This window comes from Desmodus rotundus, chromosome 4 (assembly GCF_022682495.2).
Source record: "Desmodus rotundus isolate HL8 chromosome 4, HLdesRot8A.1, whole genome shotgun sequence".
Lineage (NCBI taxonomy): Eukaryota > Metazoa > Chordata > Mammalia > Chiroptera > Phyllostomidae > Desmodus > Desmodus rotundus.
The window spans coordinates 137,198,191-137,216,274 of NC_071390.1; the positions used below are offsets into that span (position 1 = coordinate 137,198,191).

Below are 18,084 nucleotides of genomic sequence, written 5' to 3' on the forward strand. Positions count from 1 at the left end.
TCCCCTGGGGAGCGAGCAGGGCGGCCGGAAAGAGGTGGGGTGGGAGCATTTGGAAGAAATACCAATATAAGAACCAAGCCAAGCCCCCACAACAGTGCGTGAAATTTCTCCTTCCCCATGGGGCTCTTTTCACATGTGAAATCAGATTAAATGCGGAGAATCAAGGCCTAACTCAAACACCTTCAAGCAGATGGTGGAAAATCAGTAGCCTCATTTTTTTAAAATGTATTTTGTTTTAAAACCACAGATATTTTAGACTTATGAATCAATAGCTGTATTAACAACTTTCTCCTACTTTTTAAAAGTTTCAGGGTAAAAGAAGAAAATTCTAACAATATAAAATCCTCAGTATGTTTGTTATTTATTGACTGACTTTTAGGGAAACAGAGAAAAATGTTGCAGAATAAGCACATGACGACTTTGGCAACATTTGAACCACATGACAAAAAGAAAGAAACGGGGGAAGATGGCAGAGCATTCTGAACTCAGACAGTTGGCCATTGTTCTCCAAAGTGCTTAGAGTGAGGGAAAAAATCCAAGGGCTTGTTCCCAGGTGGCTGAGCACAGAAGGGAAGGGACGCAGGAGTGCAGGGAGTGGGCATTCTTGTGCACGCCAGATGCACTCACGCATATACCCACTACCCCAGTGTGTGCCCCCATGCACACCCAGGGCACACACCCAGCGTGAGCACACACACACACAGTGGTAAAGGGCAGAGGCCAGATCACTCCTCCTCTTAGACGGTGGGCCAGCCCCTGGGACCTGATGGCTCAGGGACCCACGTTTCCCGTGGACCCGCACTCACACGGGGCCTCATGCACCAACAGCTTTCTGTGTGGATGATGAACTGTGGGCTCTTCTTGAGTCTGTGCAGCACAGGTATTTGTTTGGGACTAGAAACCAGGGCTGGGCTTTGCCTGGACCTGCCATCTGTGTGCTTGGTGGCACACAGGGCTCTCCCAGGGTTTTTTGGTCCCTGGAAGTGACTCCTTGAAGCTGATGCCTTGGGTCAACCACATGGATGAACTGCTGGCTCAGATTTGATCTTTATTCAGCCAATACATAGCCCCTAATATGGAGCCCAGTTCTAATCAGGGCTCATTCCATGGACTTCAGTGTCTGTAGGATCGTTGTCATTGTGGCGTGTCAGCTGAGTTCCCTGTTGTTATACTGCCAACAATGAGATTGTCAGAGCCCAAAATGTACACACAACAGGTTTGTTGCAATAGACTTGTCAATATTATGTGTTTATTTTCAGCTTGTACTGAAACTCTTGCTAGTATACATTTAATGTCTTTTAGCTCAGCCTGTTCCCTGAGTGCCTGGCCCAAGCAGAATAATCATTATCATGTTCCGTTTCAAATTGGTCATATGCATTATTTCTGGGATTTGCCATATAGATACCACTCTTCCTAAGAAAGCTCATCTGAAAGGCATTTTAACCTGAGATATCGGTGAGGGAGTGTTTGATGCAGTTGAAAGAGCACAGGAGCTAGAAATACCAGAGAGCCCTGTTGGCTCTGCTCTGTCCCAGTTGCTCCTTCTGGGCGGGGCACACAGCCAGCCTGCCGGAGATACCGGGGGACTAACCCACAGGTGAAATGCAAGTTTCACGAGGAAAGCCAAAGCGCTTTTGTTTACCTGCAGATACTTACTGTGAGAAAAACTTTGCAAAGTGCCTCTTTCTGTAAAGAAAGGACTGCTCAAATCCATTTTTAGAGTAATGAAATCACATTTCAGAAACTCTTTTTAGGCATTTACTTAAGGGGCGCTATTTTGAATCCATGCATTGAAGTGTGTGTGTGTGTGTGTGTGTGTGTGTGTGTGTGTGTCTTAGACCAAGCACACGTCCCCTCTGATTCCCGTCACCTTCTCTTGGTATTGCACATTTGCAGGAGCTGACGGGCAAACTGCCCGATGAATATCCCCTAGATCCGGGGGAGGAGCCACCCATTGTTCGGAGAAGAATCGGGACGGCCTTCAAGCTGGATGAGCAGAAAATCCTGCCCAAGGGAGAGGTGGGTCCTTCTTTCTGGTGTTGGATTCTCTCACACTGTCCTCATTTTCCCATTTGCCAGGGCTTCCAGGTTTTTTCTAACTTTTTACGTCCTACACAGTGCCCAGTGCACTTTCCCCTTTCCTCCTCAGTATCTTTCCTTTTGCCTCTTGTTACCTTGGCAGGCTGGTCAGTGTATGGCTCCCGTGGTAGGATTAGCATTGATTTCAGGGTAAGTCGTTTGTCTGACACCATAGGCCTGTAGCAAGCTGTTCAGTTAATCTCAGAAGAACCTTCTAATAACACCCATGGCGTGTCTTTTTAATGGCAGGCCAGCCCTTTGTTACTGAGAGCCAGCCCCCTGTGGGTTGGCGCCAAGGGGAATTCCCAGGGACACGGGAGCCCTGGAGCCAGCAGAAGGGGCAGCCCAGTGTCCTGAGGTCTGTACTAGGAGGTGCTGGCGAGGCTGGTGGCCGCACCAGAATGCTTTACCCAAATCTACAGCTCGACCAGGCAGTTGCCTGTTCCATCAAATGAAGTTCAGATTTCTTTGGGCTATTGCTAGGATTAAATGAGCTAGTACCTGGAGGAAATTTAACTTGGGTCTTCACACCTGCTTGATGGTCCATAAACAGGAGTGGCTTGGAGTGGAGACGGGATGTTGTAGGACAAGTGCAGTGCTGTGGGGAAGGGGCAGGATTATACCAGGGTCACAACTGGGGTGAGGGAGGGTGGGATTTAGAAGACCATCTGGTCAAGTATTTCTCAAATCTGTTGTCAGATCTGCCCGAGGAACTTCCTCTCCCCTGTGCCGGGCAGATACCAGGCACTCACTCAACTTTCATGAGGAGCCCCCACCTTAGTGAGTGTTCCTCTACCCCAACCCCATTGTCCTTCCCACAGTCCCCTCCCATGACACCTTCTCGCCAGCTGCTCTTTCACATTTGTCAGCAAAGATGCCTCTAGTTCCCCACACCTTCCATCTGCACCCGCATCTCCCTCACCTTTCCCTGCATGTGTTGTTCTGAAATCACTCAAAGGAAGGACCGCACAATTAGCTGGCCTGCTGCAGTTGCTCTGGGAGGGAAGAGCTCCTTGTTTCTCCTGGAAATGCACTCGGCTGCCCGTTCACACAGCAGGCAGCCATCTGTTCAGACAGGGCTGCCAGCATTTGCTTGTCTCAGTTTAAGTAGCAAGAATTTGTCCTCGGCGTCCACAAAACTTTGGGGCAGGGATTGGAACCAGGACTAGCAGCACAGCTGCCAGGTGGAGTCTCACTCACAGTGCGGTCCGTCCCTGCTGGCTCGTCCCAGGCTGGAGTATATCCCGGGAGTCTATCCCGAGAGTCTTCTCCCTCCCAGGGAGCGGGTGCAGCTGGCTTTGGAAGGATCTGAAAGTTCATTATTGACCAGGTAGTTCTGTTTAACCATCACCTTTCTTTCTCACTCCCAGTCTCTGCTCCCTTCAGGCTCGAATCACTCAGAATGAAATCAAACTGTTTTGTGCTGGATGGAGGCCTCAGCCCAGTTGCGTGGTACCCTGAGGCCAGAGTGTTTTATTCAGCCACTAACTAGGAAGATCTGTTGATTCTGGCCAACCTGGCATTGTGCTCCTAGGTAGCTAGGCGAGTTTCTGTCCGACTTTGACATGCCTGTTGGTCACCTTGGACAGGACGCAGGTGTGGTCTCCCAGGCTTGCGGGGCAGATTTGAAGAAGCCACTGATGAGTCGCAGAGAGGCAGCAGCAAATGCACTGTCCCAGGTTTTGTCCTCTGGTTCCACAGGTCATTTTCTGACACAGCTGCATTTCTCCAGGGATCAAAACTCTGTTTGAGGGAAAGTCCACCCATCTCCTCCTGGCCAGAGTAAGAAGTAGAGGTAGAAGGGAGGTGCACAAGGAGAGGAAGGGAGTGCCCTGACTCAGTCCTATGAGTAGAGGACACTGGTCCCACCGCCACCTGCCATCTGCACCTCCCAGCCTGGGCAGAGATGTTATCTGTAACCAGTGTGAGAGGGACACTGGAGCTTGCAGAAAGGGCTCCCAAAGAGACATGAGTGGGAATAACCCAGCGTGAATGGCTCAAAATAGAAGAGACGGGAGTGCGGGAGGGGGCAGTGAGGGGCACATCTGCGCTCCCTGTAGCAGACCCACAGGAGAGCAGGGCAGAGAGCTGCTCTGGAAACAGTGCTGCATCCTGTGCCCAGAATGGAAAGGAAATACCAGCCGAATGGGTCTGAATTTCCACAAAGGCTTGCTCTTTGCTGGAGACCATGGAAATGAAGCCAGCGAGTCCAAGACCCTCAGAACGGGCAACTCTGCTTCTCTCAGTGCTGGTGCCTGTGTGCAGACCGTCCTGGTCTCTGAGAGTCTCAGAAGTGCCTGTGCCCAGGGCACTGGCTGCCAGAGACAGAAGGAAGGGGGCCACTGCAGGTTCAGGGTACAGGCAGGGCAGGGGTGAGGCACTGGGATTGCTGGGTTCCTAGTACCCATGTTCCCCAGGAGTAAGGAAGGTTGGCTCACTTTGGGACGGGCATGGGCAGAAAGGACAGGGGTCCCCCAACCCTGCCTCCCCTAAGTGTAAGCCTTGGCTGTCCCTCCCATAGGAAGCTGAGCTGGAACGCCTGGAACGAGAGTTTGCCATTCAATCCCAGATTACGGAGGCTGCCCGCCGCCTTGCCAGTGACCCCAATGTCAGCAAAAAACTGAAGAAACAAAGGAAAACCTCTTATCTGAATGCACTGAAGAAGCTGCAGGAGATTGAGAACGCAATCAATGAGAACCGCATCAAGTCCGGGAAGAAACCCACCCAGAGGGCCTCGCTCATCATCGACGGTCAGTGCTGACCCTACTCCCCAGGCGGGCTGCACCCTCTGCTCCTGGGAACGGGCGCCAGTCCTGTGAGTGGCTCAGAGCCCAGCTCCCAGTGAGACCTAAGTAAAGCTACTTAAGGACCCTGGGCCTTCATTTTTCCATCCATAAAATGAAGACTGTAAGCCCTGAGGCCAGATGAGAGTAATAATGTGCACTCAAGTTCACAGATGAAAGGGTTATGCCAATCAAACTATCATTATCACTATTTATAGCCTCCCTGTGAGAGCCTGCAGCCATGAGCTGAACGCTCCTCCCAGCCTTCCCATGAGCTAAGCCCAGGTAACTGGGCCAGTTCAGCTGAGTGTGAGTGGCCCAGCCTCTGACATTTTCAGAGACCTGATCGGCCTTCCCCAGTCTGGGACAACATGTGGGGAGCTTGGCTACTCTGCAGCCCAGCACCCCTGCCAGCCCTCTGTCCTGCGGTGTGTCAGGGGCTCTGCTTCCACGGCTGGAGCTGGGGAGGCCTGGGCTGCTCACCCTGACTGTCTAAACCCCTGACCAGGGCCAGCAGGGGTTAGGTGATTATATTTGGCAAACGCGAGAAGGAAGGACCCCCAAAATCCACTAACAACCATCAGGTCCCTCAAGTGTTAAAATCCTTTTTGTCCTAAATAAGAAAATTCTTTGAAATATATATGTCAAGAATTCTTTTATTGTTTTTGCATGTTTAAAACACTTTTGCTCCAGGAAGACAGAAAGTAGAAAGGGCCCAGGTCAGGGCAGGGGCTTAGCGTTTAATGGGGTCAGAGTTTCTGTTCTGGAAGATGGAGGAGTCCCGCAGACGGATGGCGGTCATGGCACAGCAGTGCGAGTGTGCTTAACGCCACGGAACTGTGCAGAAGAAATGGTTAACGTGGTAAATTTTGTGTGTATTTTACCAAACTTTATGTATGTATGTATAATCTGCACCCTAAAAATGTGGGCGTCCCGGGGGAAACAACAATGTACTAGCCTCCGAGGTGCCAGAGCCAAGGCTGTGTCTCCTAGGTGTTCGCAGTCCGTCACGCAACACAGATAGAGTGAACCCGTGGTTCATACAGGAAGAGAGGCCGTACAAACTCCTTCTGCTTTAGTCAGTGAGGAATAACCATCGTTCCCCATCTCACCCTGTTGTCCGTGACTGACACTTTGTCACTTCCCCCACTTCCTCGCAGAGCTGCAGGCCGCAGCCTGTCTCCCCTGCCCCTGTGCGGGCTCCTGGCGGTCCTGGCTCTGTGGAAACATCCAGGGTGGCCCCCAGAGCCCAGTCTGGAGGGGCGCTGCAGGGATGGGCATCGCACTGGTCGGCCGCGGTGCCTGGGTTTCCGGCCATCCGTCCCCTGAACGCTGTTCTGTTAGGGCTGCTGACAGTCTCTTTTCACATTGTACTACCTCATGGCTGGACCCAGCCAAGCCTGCAGCCATTATTTTTTTAACCCCTCACGAATATATCCTCTCCGTTTTGCTCCCTCTTTCAAATAATGTTTTCACCATACAAGCCCATTTGAATTAGAGAAGTAATTAAGTTTCCTTTTAGTTCCTTAGCATGGTTTTTATTTCAAGAGATAAAACACCAAAGTTGGTATCTGAAGACCTGGGACTTGTTGTTGATGTTGCCACGAGAGCTGAGCAATCCCAGGCAAACCAGCTCCCTAGATGTGCCTCAGTTTCCCCAACTGTTCAAGGGGAAGGATTATCTTGCTGTCCCTGTCTTTGGCATGTTTTCACAGTTAATTGAACGGTGTCTATGAAACTAAGCTTCGGAGAGACAGAAGCTGTATGTACCAGCTTGTTTTCTCTACTAATGACTTAAGTTTATTTAGAAACCATCTATCGCCCTGTGAGCAGAGCCGAGTCCTCACCCTAGTTTCACGTCTGTACAATGCACAGCAGTTCACATCCTTCGGTCCAATCAGAACACGCCCCGGCACGGGCCGGGCAGCCTTTATTATGGATATTAAGCTACTCACTCCTGCAGTGCCCTGCCAAGCAAGAGCAAAAGGGCTCAGACGAGAACACTAACAGGAGCACACTGCAGTGTCAGGGCTGGGGCACAGGCTAGTGACCCGCCACAGGGACTCTCAGAAGAAATGCCTGATAGCGTTTTTATTGAATGCCATGGCTCTTCAGATTGGAGAGAGAAGGGTACGGGATGGTGCTGAACACGTGATTCTTAGTCGAAAGGGTGTGGTAAACTCTCAGACCTTTGCTTTTTGTCTTCTCAGATGGAAATATTGCCAGTGAAGACAGTTCTCTCTCAGATGCCCTTGTTCTAGAAGATGGTAGGTTGTCCATTTCCTGCTTGAGAATGAGGGGCCCAGGTTACACGGGGAGTAAGCCGTGTGTAATCTGGGACAGGCCGGTGTAAAGGCAAGAGCCGGGCCAGGATGGCAGCGGGCTTCCCTGCGAGTCTCTCCCTTCCTGATGGTCATCCAGTTGGGTGGGAGTGGGTGGGCACTATGTGAACCACGTCTGTTGGAATTTTACCATTTCCTGTGGCTGAGGGGTCACATTGAAGGTGATATTCATTGAGTGGTACTTTACCTTATTAGCTACCAAAACCACATTTTTAACTAAACAAAGAAATGTGAGCACCGTACAGTTTCCTTTGAATATTCATAATTTCTGAAGGAAAGAAGCAGACATTGGTTTGGATCACAAATCAAAGATTGGAGCCTGCTAGGGAGAGCCTGTGGGGAGCAGGCAAAACAGGAGGGCCCTTACCCAGACCCCCAGCCCACCACCACGCATGGGAGAGGAAGGTGTTCCAAACACATACCTGTCTCCGAGCATGTTCCTGTGGATTTAACTCCAAACTGGAGGGGCCAGAACGTTAATGAGATGGAAATATGTTAAGTGGCAGTTAATTTTTTTGCCCCATGGGGAAACCTCAGGTGGGCAGTGGTAAGTGCCTATAGAGACAGAAAACATGAAAAGGTCTGACCAGTGGGAGGAATGAGGGTAATTGCAATAATAATAATAATAATAATTGCTACTGATGTGGGGAAAGGATGGTGGGTGATCTACCCAGCTGTCTGGGCTCTGCTATTACCAATCCGGCCCTAGTATTTTTACTGTCAGCTTCATTATGTGGGTGGAGAGGAAGTGGGGCTTCAACGGAGCAGGGAGGTTTGAATATCAGACATCCAGCCCTGGTTTTGGCCTCTGTGGAGTCCAGTCTCTCCAGGGGAGGGAATGAGAACAATCTCATGAGATCTTTTGTAATGGAGGCATTGGGGGAGTTATATATTGTCGTTGATGAATTCTGATGATTTATTTATCATTAGTTTCTTCTGCATGTGCCATACCTCCAGAATACCTGGGGGTATTACTGCCTCACTGGGACCCCCCCCCCCCCCTTGCAGGCTCGCTCCCTCCAGAGGCTCTTTCTTTTACTGATTTGAGAGGTACAGGAGCAGTGGAAGCATAGCACATGCCCACGTCTTGGGGGACTGGGAAGTAGGCTGTGAAAAGAACACTAGTTGGAAATGGATTTAGGGTCACATGAATGGTTATTGGGATTTGAGGTTTGCTTCTGGGTATCATTCCCCTCAAACTCCCACCTCTGCCTTCACAAGGACACTGAATTTTTCCTGCCTCTCTCTGCTCAGGGCTGCCCTGCCCTGGGCTCTCAGCACTGGATCTCTTCCTTAACCCCTCCCTGCAGGCCCTGCCTGTGTGTGAACCCTGCCAGATGACTAAACAGGAATTTCACCCTGACACATCCATGCCTCACACTCCTGTGGCTTTCAGATCTGATCCTGAGGCTTGAGCCTGGCATTGAAGGCCCCTGTCAGCGGGGGCACCGTGCTTATCTCAGTGCTCACAGTAGGTCTGTTGCACTTGCACCTGATCAGAGCTCCTCCCTTGCTCCCTCTGCTCCTCCTTACCAGCTGCTCTGCCAGCTGATACTCCTGGCCTCTTCTTTCCTTCCCCTCTCTGCCAGGCCACTGCTGAAATCGCTCCTGGACCACAGCTCCTTCCTTGACTGACTGAATTCACTTTCTCCCAAAGTCTGCGAGCCCACTGATGTGGGAGAGCGCTGCTCCACTGAAGGGAGGCCGTGCTCCTCCATTCCTCTGTGCTGCCTGGAGCCCATCTTCTTCCTAAAGAACCTAAGGCAGCTCTGAAATGAAACTATTGTAGAAGAACACATTCAAAACAGTGGATAGAGATAGTTCTGAAAAAAGCAGAGTAGGTACCTGGAGCCACCAGGAGATAATTATACTCAATAGATAGGCTTTTATTCATTTTTTCTAGTATTTATTGAGCACCTACTATGTGTCAGTAATCACTGTAGACACTAAGGGTATTGCAGTTAACAGACCAGAGAAAACCCTCATGGAACTGAAACCCCCCAAAGCAAAGTAGACACTTCCTGTCTATTAAAAGAATACTTACAATAATGGCATTTTGTTGTTTGGTATGAAGCAATCATTCGTCTATGGTATGTAATGAAATTCAGGCTTCCTCCATTTGTAGCTTATCAGGTTTGAACCTCCTGTTCCCATTTAACGTTGCTCAGAGGTCAGGTTTGGTTTGGTTTGTTCTGGACTGACTCGTCTTGAAAACTGGGAAGGCGTCTTTGGTGCCTTCTCAAGTGCACCCAGGTGTTGACGTTGGGGCAGAGGTGGGTGGGGGCCTGCCTGGGGTCGGTCAGACGGATGACCCTTGCTCAGTTCCTCTCTCTCCATCTTTGTGCAGAAGACTCTCAGGTCATCAGCACACTGTCCCCCTTACAGTCTCCTCACAAGGGGCTCCCTCCTCGGCCACCATCGCATAACAGGCCCCCTCCTCCCCAGTCCCTGGAGGGACTCAGGCAGATGCACTATCACCGCAACGACTATGACAAGTCACCCATAAAACCCAAAATGTGGAGTGAGTCCTCGTTAGATGAGCCTTATGAGAAGGTCAAGAAACGTTCCTCCCACGGTCATTCCAGGTGAGCGCGGTGGGGAAGGCCAGGTGAGGCACTGAAGGCATCAAAGCACTGTCCCAAATAGCTCCCGCCGACTATGGAACCCAGAGCAGCCTAGCTCCTCCTTTCTGGGTCGCCTTTCCACAGGGCTGCTGACCCTGTCCAGGTGCAGATTTGTCATTCAAAGGGAAATTGGGGTTTTTGGCTCACAATCAATGTGTTGGCAGATGGCTTTAATGTATTGTTAAATTCCGTTGCAATTAATTAGGAAGTCCTGGGCAGCACCGCTCTGAAATGGCAAGTGAGAGCCGACTCTGAGGAATCCCCAAGTGGTTCAGAACCATAAGCCGTCAGCCAGCGGAATTCTGAAGCCAAACAGCTGTAATCTTAGCTGTGCATTATCAGCTCATTACTCGGCTGAGCTTGGAGAGGGGGTTTTGGAAGGCATTTTTGGTTAGCTTCTCTGGTTTTCTCATTTCCTTTAATCACATCATTTAAACTCCTAGTGGATGCTCAGACAGGTAAATATTTGTCTCTTGGAAACAGAAACTGCAGTTCAGGACTTTGGCTTCACAGAGTAGTCGTGCTCCTGTTCCAGCAAAGGCTGACAAGGGTCTTAGTCTCACATTGCCCAGGTTTCAGGGACAGGGACCCCTTCCCACTTCTGGAGGAAAGGCTGAGAAGCAGAGCGGAGATCTGAGGGAGGGTGGGTGGGAGTCCAACACCCAGATCGATGCCTGGAGGCTAGTCAGCTCCCTGGGCACAGGTGGCTCTGTCTGGCGGTGACCAGCATGGCCTCCTCTGGTTTGCAGCAGCCACAAGCGTTTCCCCAGCACAGGGAGCTGTGCCGAAGCAGGAGGGGGAAGCAGCTCCCTCCAGAACAGCCCCATCCGCAGCCTCCCTCACTGGAACTCGCAGTCCAGCATGCCCTCCACACCAGACCTGCGTGTCCGGAGTCCCCACTACGTTCATTCCACAAGGTGAGTCCACCCAGCCCTCAGGGCACGCCTTCCTGCAGGCCACGCCCTCGCCCTGCCTGGCATTTCTGGCCCCAACTGGCCCAAGTAATGAATGGGTGAGCTAGAGTCAGGCCTGAACTAGTGAGGTAGTTTCTTCTTAAAATGAAGCAGAATTTAACACTGAAGGCTAGCAGCATGGCCCTGGGCACCCGGAGTCAGACAGTGAGCACGGCAGGGGCCTGAGTGAAATGAAGGCAGGCGAGGCCAGGCTGACTAGCAGGGACGCGTGCTGGGACCCAGACCTCACTCTGGTGGGGTGATCTTTACTGGATAGTCCTTGTGTAGCTTTCTACTGGGACCTGATTTATCCTGGACTTTTTAATGGCTCAACATATAAATTCATAAAAGAACAAAAGGAAAGGCAAAAATGAGGCTCCAGTGCATTCCACCTTCATTTTCTAAAAAGAGGCAAAACCAAAGCCGCCCTTCCATTTGATCAAAAACTGAGTCCTTCGGACCATACCTCAAAGGACAGATGGTGTGATCTTCTGTTAACAGTGAACCATGGTAAATTAGATGGAGTGCTCCAGGCAAGAGTGCCTCATTCATTCTTTCATGCCGCCATTCATTCATGCAACGCACGTTTGTAAAGTGTCTGTGTGTAGCAGGCATTGTTCTAGGGGATGAAGCCGTGAACACACAGACCATGCCCCTGTTCTCTTCCGACATTGTAGTTGGGAGTCACAGTAAATACATGTCAAGCGGTGATAAGCATTAAGAAGAAAAATGAACAGCAGGGCAAGGGGCTACAGAGTAAAAGGAGAGATCAGTTTTTAAATAGAAGTGTTGGAGAGGCATGAGGTGAACTTGGAGCAGAGATCTGAATAGATGGGGAGCAAGATGGGGATGTCCTGGGGAACAGCAAGGTCATAGCCCTGGACACTGGCCTGAACTTGGCATGTTCTAGGAGGCCAGTATGGCTGGAACAGATTGATGTAGCAGGGTAGACCAGAAGGCCACATGGTGGGTACTTTGAACTCTCCCCTGGGTGACAGTCAGAATTGGAACTCGTGTTCGTGGACTTGGCCAGCAGGGCCACCCTGAATTTCACATGTGGCCCTGGCACTGTCTGCATTGTTGATGGATATTCACAGTGCCGGCTCAGAGAAACAACAGGTTATAAACAAAGTGGCAACATGGTAAGTTTTTGCATGGGTCACTTTCCATGTTCCACCAGCCTTCCCTCGTAGTCTTCATGGAGATGGAAATCTGTTCAAGTGGGTTTGTGAATAGTATTTGGCTGAACCACATGGAATGCCCCCTGAGGGATCTGTTTTTCGACCTACAAAACTGGGCATTTCATCTGCGTACCAGGTATTCCATTATAGTAGAGTAGGCATTTTCTTGGTTCCTTGGTTCTCTTTGTATCTATAGAATCCCTTTCCACGTTAAAAAAAATTTTTTTTTTTAAATAAAAAGCCCTGGCTATTGGCACACTTTTTTCAGAGGAAACCCTTATGTGGGCGCTGTCTTCAGTCCCACCTCCCACTGGGAACCGGAAATCACAGCCGAGGCTCGCCTTGACTCCAGGGATCAGCCTTGCTCTCCCTTGTCCTCTTCACCTGGGAACAATGGAAAGCCCCCGGATTCCCAGAGCAGCACAGCTTTTGTCTGTTTCCCAGCAGAGAATTTGCTGGAGACTCTTTTCTGAACCCTCTGGTTGCAGAGCCCGCAACCCCTCCCCTGGCCCCCCAGACCCACCAGCCTCTCCCTGCAGGTCCGTGGACCTCAGCCCAACGCGCCTGCACAGCCTTGCCCTGCACTTTCGGCAGCGGAGCTCCAGCCTGGAGTCCCAGGGCAAGCTCCTGGGCTCGGAGAACGACACGGGGAGCCCCGACTTCTACACCCCACGGACTCGTAGCAGCAACGGCTCGGACCCCATGGACGACTGCTCATCCTGCACCAGTCACTCGAGCTCGGAGCACTACTACCCAGCGCAGATGAACGCCAACTACTCCACCCTGGCGGAGGACTCACCATCCAAGGCGCGCGCACGGCAGCGGCAGAGACAGCGGGCAGCAGGCGCGCTGGGCGCAGCGAACTCGGGCAGCATGCCCAACTTGGCGGCGAGGGGTAGCGGTGGGGGCGCACCTGGGGTCTACCTGCACAGCCAGAGCCAGCCCAGCTCGCAGTACCGGATCAAGGAGTACCCGCTGTACATCGAGGGGGGCGCCACACCCGTGGTCGTGCGCAGCCTGGAGAGCGATCAGGAGGGTCACTACAGCGTCAAAGCGCAGTTCAAGACCTCCAACTCCTACACAGCAGGTGGTCTCTTCCGGGAGAGCTGGAGGGCCAGCGAAGAGGGCGATGCGGGCCGCCTGACGCCATCACGCTCTCAGATTCTGGGGACTCCGTCGATGGGCCGCGAGGGCGTCCACGACAAGGGCACGGGGCGCACGGCCGTGTCAGATGAGCTGCGTCAGTGGTACCAGCGCTCCACTGCCTCCCACAAGGAGCACAGCCGCCTGTCGCACACCAGCTCCACCTCCTCCGACAGTGGCTCCCAGTACAGCACCTCCTCCCAGAGCACCTTCCTGGCCCACAGCAGAATCACCCGGATGCCCCAGATGTGCAAGGCCACGTCAGGTGAGCGGGAATGGGGTGGGCGTGGCCTTGCACACTCACGTGCTCGGCCTAGGTGTGGACTACTGACTCGTGTCAAGGGCTTGAAGATTTTCCCAGAGCCTGCAGTGAGGAGGAATCAAATGGTTGCTTCTACAAACCTGTCTGTGGCATGTATGAGACTGGAGGGTTTTCAGCTCTCCCCCTTTCCCCTCTCATGCTGACCCTGGTTTTGCTAAGAGTGAGGAAGAGCAAGGAGGGGGTGGGTCAGCACCAGTGGGATGGGCCAACTTGCTCCCCTTTCAGCTTTCTCAGTAGGATGCGAACCACCCTGCAGCTACTTCTCCAGGTAAGGACACAAATCCAACTTGGTTGAGTGGTGTCTCTGGCTTTATCCAGCAAAACACACCTTCACCTGGTGGAGAGTGAGCCATTAGTAAGGTAGAGACCTGGGTGGCACCTCGCAGAGGAAGGCTTGCTCTGGTCCTTGGCTTGTCAGAGCCCTGAATCCGGCTGGTGTGTCCCCGGGCGGGGCAGGCCAAGGACTGGAGCGTGGAGCGCCGCACTTGACTTGCACTTGACTTCGCTGTGACCACAGGGATAACTGCTTCCTCTCCATCCCCTATCATTGGTGTTAGGGTAGAACCACAGTCCTTTTCTGGAAAGTGATTTCAGATTTTCACAACCAAATTAAGGGTTTACCTCATTCTTGTACTCAGAGCACTGAGCAGTACAGAACTAAGTAATTCTTAGAGCAAAGGGCAGGAACCATGCTCTGCCCTAAGAAGTCACTCTCCCTTCCCACTGCCTCCCCCAGACGACCATGGTGACAACAACGCTTGTTAGCAGTCCCCAGGGACTGGCAGGGCTCTGGGCACCTACAGGGACTCACTCATTTACAGGCTCTTGGCTCATTAGGAGAGGGGGGGCTGCCTAATGCTGACTGTAGGAAAAGAAACGGGAAGGGTTTTGACACAAAAATGATTGAAAAAGTAGAATAAAGTGAGAATCAGCAGCAAATAGAAGCACCTGCAAGTCAGGATTTGATGTGCCTGGAAAGAGAGCAAAGGTCGGGGGATAGGGGTGATTGTAAAGACAGAAAATGGGGGACATGTTTGGGGACCTGAAGGAGATTCTGGGGACCTGGAGAAAGCAGGGCAAAGGAGGAGGACCGGCCAGTTACCCTGTGTGCCAAGCCACATGGCTCCTACATTCCACCCCCATGTCCCCGTTGGTTCCTTTATATGGTGCCTCCATCAGATGACAAGTTCCAGACATGATCATGGACATGATTCGTTCAGTCAAGAGAGAACTATGGACCTACAACCACCTCCATAGTCCTCCTTCGTCTGTGCAACAAGCCCAGTGAGACCTGCTGTCGACCTCCCAGGGCGCGATGAGTGAGCGAGCGGATGCCATTCACGCCGTTTTGGGACCTGGGGCCTCTGTAACCCGGTTAGAAGCAGCGGCACTCTGACAGAGGGCCGAGCGTGTTCAGGTTCCATTAGAATCTTAGCACTCGTGTAGTAGATTTGCTTTATTTAAGGAGACTTAGTTATAATCTTTTGGAACGTGCTTTAGACTTAAAATTTTAAGAAGTGTTATCTGAGGTTTCCTGATGAAAAAGATTCCATTCCCAAGAAAGCAAAGGATATGCATTTAAGGAGGTTTTACTTCCTATTAAATTTCCCAACTAGAAAAATTCTGCCCATGTCCATAAACTCCCAGTAGTCAGATTTGGGTGAGCTGTTAAAAGTCCCAGTCCCCTTGAAGTGTCCAAAGGGGTAGACTGTAAGTCTGAAACGGCAGGGGGCAAGCTCTGAGAACCTTTCTGTTCCAGACAAAGGCACAGTTTTGACAGTGGGGCCACGTCTACAAATGCCCTCCTGCATTAGCCCTGCCCAGGACTCCCTCAAGGACCGGGGAGGTGGCAGGTTCTGTGCTCCTGTGGAGGCTACTGCCATCCTTGTGGCCACTTCCCAGTGGCAAAGCAGGGACCTAGGCTTCTAGGTCAGCTTAACTCAGGGAGGGTGCAGCTGCTGTGTGGTTTGGGGAAGAAAATCTGACTGGGTGAATGAAGGGGGGGAGGTACATGTTTCCGCAACGTGACCTTGCTACGGAAAGAAGCCCCTTCACTTGACTGGTGTCTGACCCCTGTCTTTCTGCATTGCCTGCATACAGCTGCCTTACCTCAAAGCCAGAGAAGCTCAACGCCTTCGAGTGAAATTGGAGCAACGCCCCCCAGCAGTCCCCACCACCTCCTAACCTGGCAGACTGGGTGAGTTCTGTCAGACCTTTCATCCTCTTCCAAGTTCTAGAGTGATCCTCAGCCTTCCTTGTCAGTTACGAAGAGTGTAATCAGTAATGAGTAACAGAGGGTTTATCAGTAAAAGAATGAGGAGTGTTCTTCATTCCTGGAAACCTCCTTCCTTTCCAAAGAAGCCCCATGAACTGCCCCTTCTGCCCCTCTCCTTTCCACTGCTGTCCCTTTAGATGGGGAGTTCTCTCTACTCTCTTGGAACGTGGGCAGTGGCCCCAGGAACGTGGGGGAGTTGGTGCCACGAGTCCAAGTGTGCTGCCTTGCTCAGAATTCCAGGCAGCGTGTGAGTTGGGTTCTGGTTCTACCAGGACAACTTCCGGATACCAGGTGTGAAGGAGGGAGGGGAGAGAGACTGTGCTGGGCCCTGGTGCCATGTCTGACCTGCTCCTCAGGGTGCCCACTGTTTGGTATCTGGACACATCTTACGAAAGAAGGCAAGAGGCTCAAATCCTATCTCTGTCCTGGCCAACTGCTTAAATGACACACAAAGGGGATCAGATACCTTGAGACCTTTAAGTGGCTCACAGCAAGATAACAAAACCAAGACACAGCCCCCTTTGAGGCTTGCAGTGTAGACAGACACCATGATCTCAAGGGCACTTAGGCTGTGCTGATCTGCTGCAGTCTGGTGGGTGCACGGAGCTTGCTTTCCGCTTGGTTCCTGCCTCTTCTGTTGCCCCTAAGAAAATCACCTCTAAGTGGTTACATACTGCCAATGCCTGTTGGAGTTAAAGGATCCCTTCATCCAGATCTAGTGAGTTTCTCATTTGCTGGAGCATCGGTGGGGATGACTGGGAAAATCTGAAAGCTCTGTGTGTTGAATCATCTGAAAACAATAGGACCAGAATTGGCCCCACTGACCACATTTCTGACTCATGCTCAGCAGACCTATTTTGTTCCTACAAATTTATCTGTAGTGATTTTAAACCAGGCTTTATGGGGCCTCAGTATTTGACAGAAGATAGTGGAGCTAATGTTTATTAAGTGCTCACTTTGTACTCAAAGGCTGGAAACTTCTAACGTATATGAGCTCACATAATCCTCACTGCAACCTCGCTCGGGAAGTAGCTGACTTTTTGGTTGTATAGACAAGGCTAACAGAGAGTGAGTGCCTTGCCCAAAGTTACGGGGCCGGATGGAGCTGGAACTTCAATCCTGCACTCTGTGACCCCAGAACCCTCTTTCCACCAGGCCGGTGGTTCTTAAAGTGCAGTTCCCAGACCAGCAGCATGCGTATCGCGGGGGATCTTGTTAGAAGTGCAGGGTTTTGGCCCATCCATGGCCTACTGAGTCAAAAGGTCGGGGTGGGGCCGGGTGGTCTGTGCTTTAACAGACCCTCCAGGGTGTTCTGATGCCCACTCACGTTTGACGGTGTTCTTATGTCTACTCCCACTTCTTGGTCTGTTTTTTGGGCAGCAACTTCCCTTCTGTCCTTATTGCAGATCATGAAAACACTCCCTTACACACCATCCACACCCCAGCTCTAGCTTGTGTGGTCTGGCAGCTGCTGCTGGGCCTAGTGCCCAGGAGTCTCTCCAAGATTAATTCATAAAGGAACAACCGATCTTCTGTATCTATGGCACCTCCAGTGGTAAACCATTTCATCTGAATAACGGACTTCAGATTCCCGGCTCTTTCTCTGGATCCTCCAAATTTTCTGGACCATGCCCAGTCTCACCAGATCCAAATGGATTTATTTACCTGACAGCAGGCTCTGAAGTGTGTAAGTCCCCTTCACATGCCTACACACTTGACCTGGGCTTAAACCTGCCTCGTTTCACTACATAGAGCTAGTGAGGACTCGAGAAATTTGAAACGAAGATATTTTGGCCCTTGAGTAAAACCTTTATCAGGTTGAGCTGAATTATCATTAACAACTATTCTCTGATGTGACGAGAAAGTGAGAAGTGGGCAGGAAGTGCCCAAGCCTGCCTTCCCAACAAAACTAGAGAGGTCTTTTGACTCACTCACGGGGGTTGAAAGTTCTGCATGACTTACCTGTCACTAACACTTGGGTGTGTATTCAACTGGTCTTTCCAGTGTTTCAATGAGCTACAAATCATGTCTGTGTCAGTTCCTCTCTTTAACATGACCTCTCTTCTCTTCCTCCTTCTGCTTTCCTTTGTTCAGAGAAGCAACAGAACACTCGCCCATTATGGACGGGTCTGAGTCTCCAACTCACCAAAGTACTGATGAGTAGAGGTATCGTAAGGGAATGTTTTGTTCTTACAGCTCTTCCCCCTTCACTGCTTATGAGTTTGTGATCTCAGATGTGTCGCATACGTGTTGCCCTTGCCCATATCATAATTTCCAGAAGGAAACATCTGCATGGTGTGGAAGCCATTGTTTTTATGTCTGATTTCTAGATACATGTGGAACTATATGTTTATATGTGTGTTTTTACATCAGATGTTAGAT

General features: G+C 51.1%; 1 protein-coding gene across 5 annotated transcripts in view; it reads left to right on the forward strand.

Annotated features, from left to right (window-relative positions):
* FRMD4A (FERM domain containing 4A) overlaps window positions 1–18,084 on the forward strand; it is a 445,706-nt gene that overhangs the window by 414,197 nt on the left and 13,425 nt on the right. For 4 of the 5 annotated variants that reach the window (XM_053922092.2, XM_045183617.3, XM_045183619.3 and 1 more), the window contains exons 16-22: window positions 1,897–2,019; window positions 4,601–4,829; window positions 7,073–7,129; window positions 9,552–9,789; window positions 10,578–10,745; window positions 12,502–13,370; window positions 15,528–15,624. In XM_053922092.2, the coding sequence (XP_053778067.1) occupies window positions 1,897–2,019; window positions 4,601–4,829; window positions 7,073–7,129; window positions 9,552–9,789; window positions 10,578–10,745; window positions 12,502–13,370; window positions 15,528–15,624 (1,781 nt within the window). Of the gene's footprint in view, window positions 1–1,896; window positions 2,020–4,600; window positions 4,830–7,072; window positions 7,130–9,551; window positions 9,790–10,577; window positions 10,746–12,501; window positions 13,371–15,527; window positions 15,625–17,796; window positions 17,915–18,084 lie in introns of those variants that run through there. The other variant, XM_071221290.1, reaches the window with a different exon arrangement.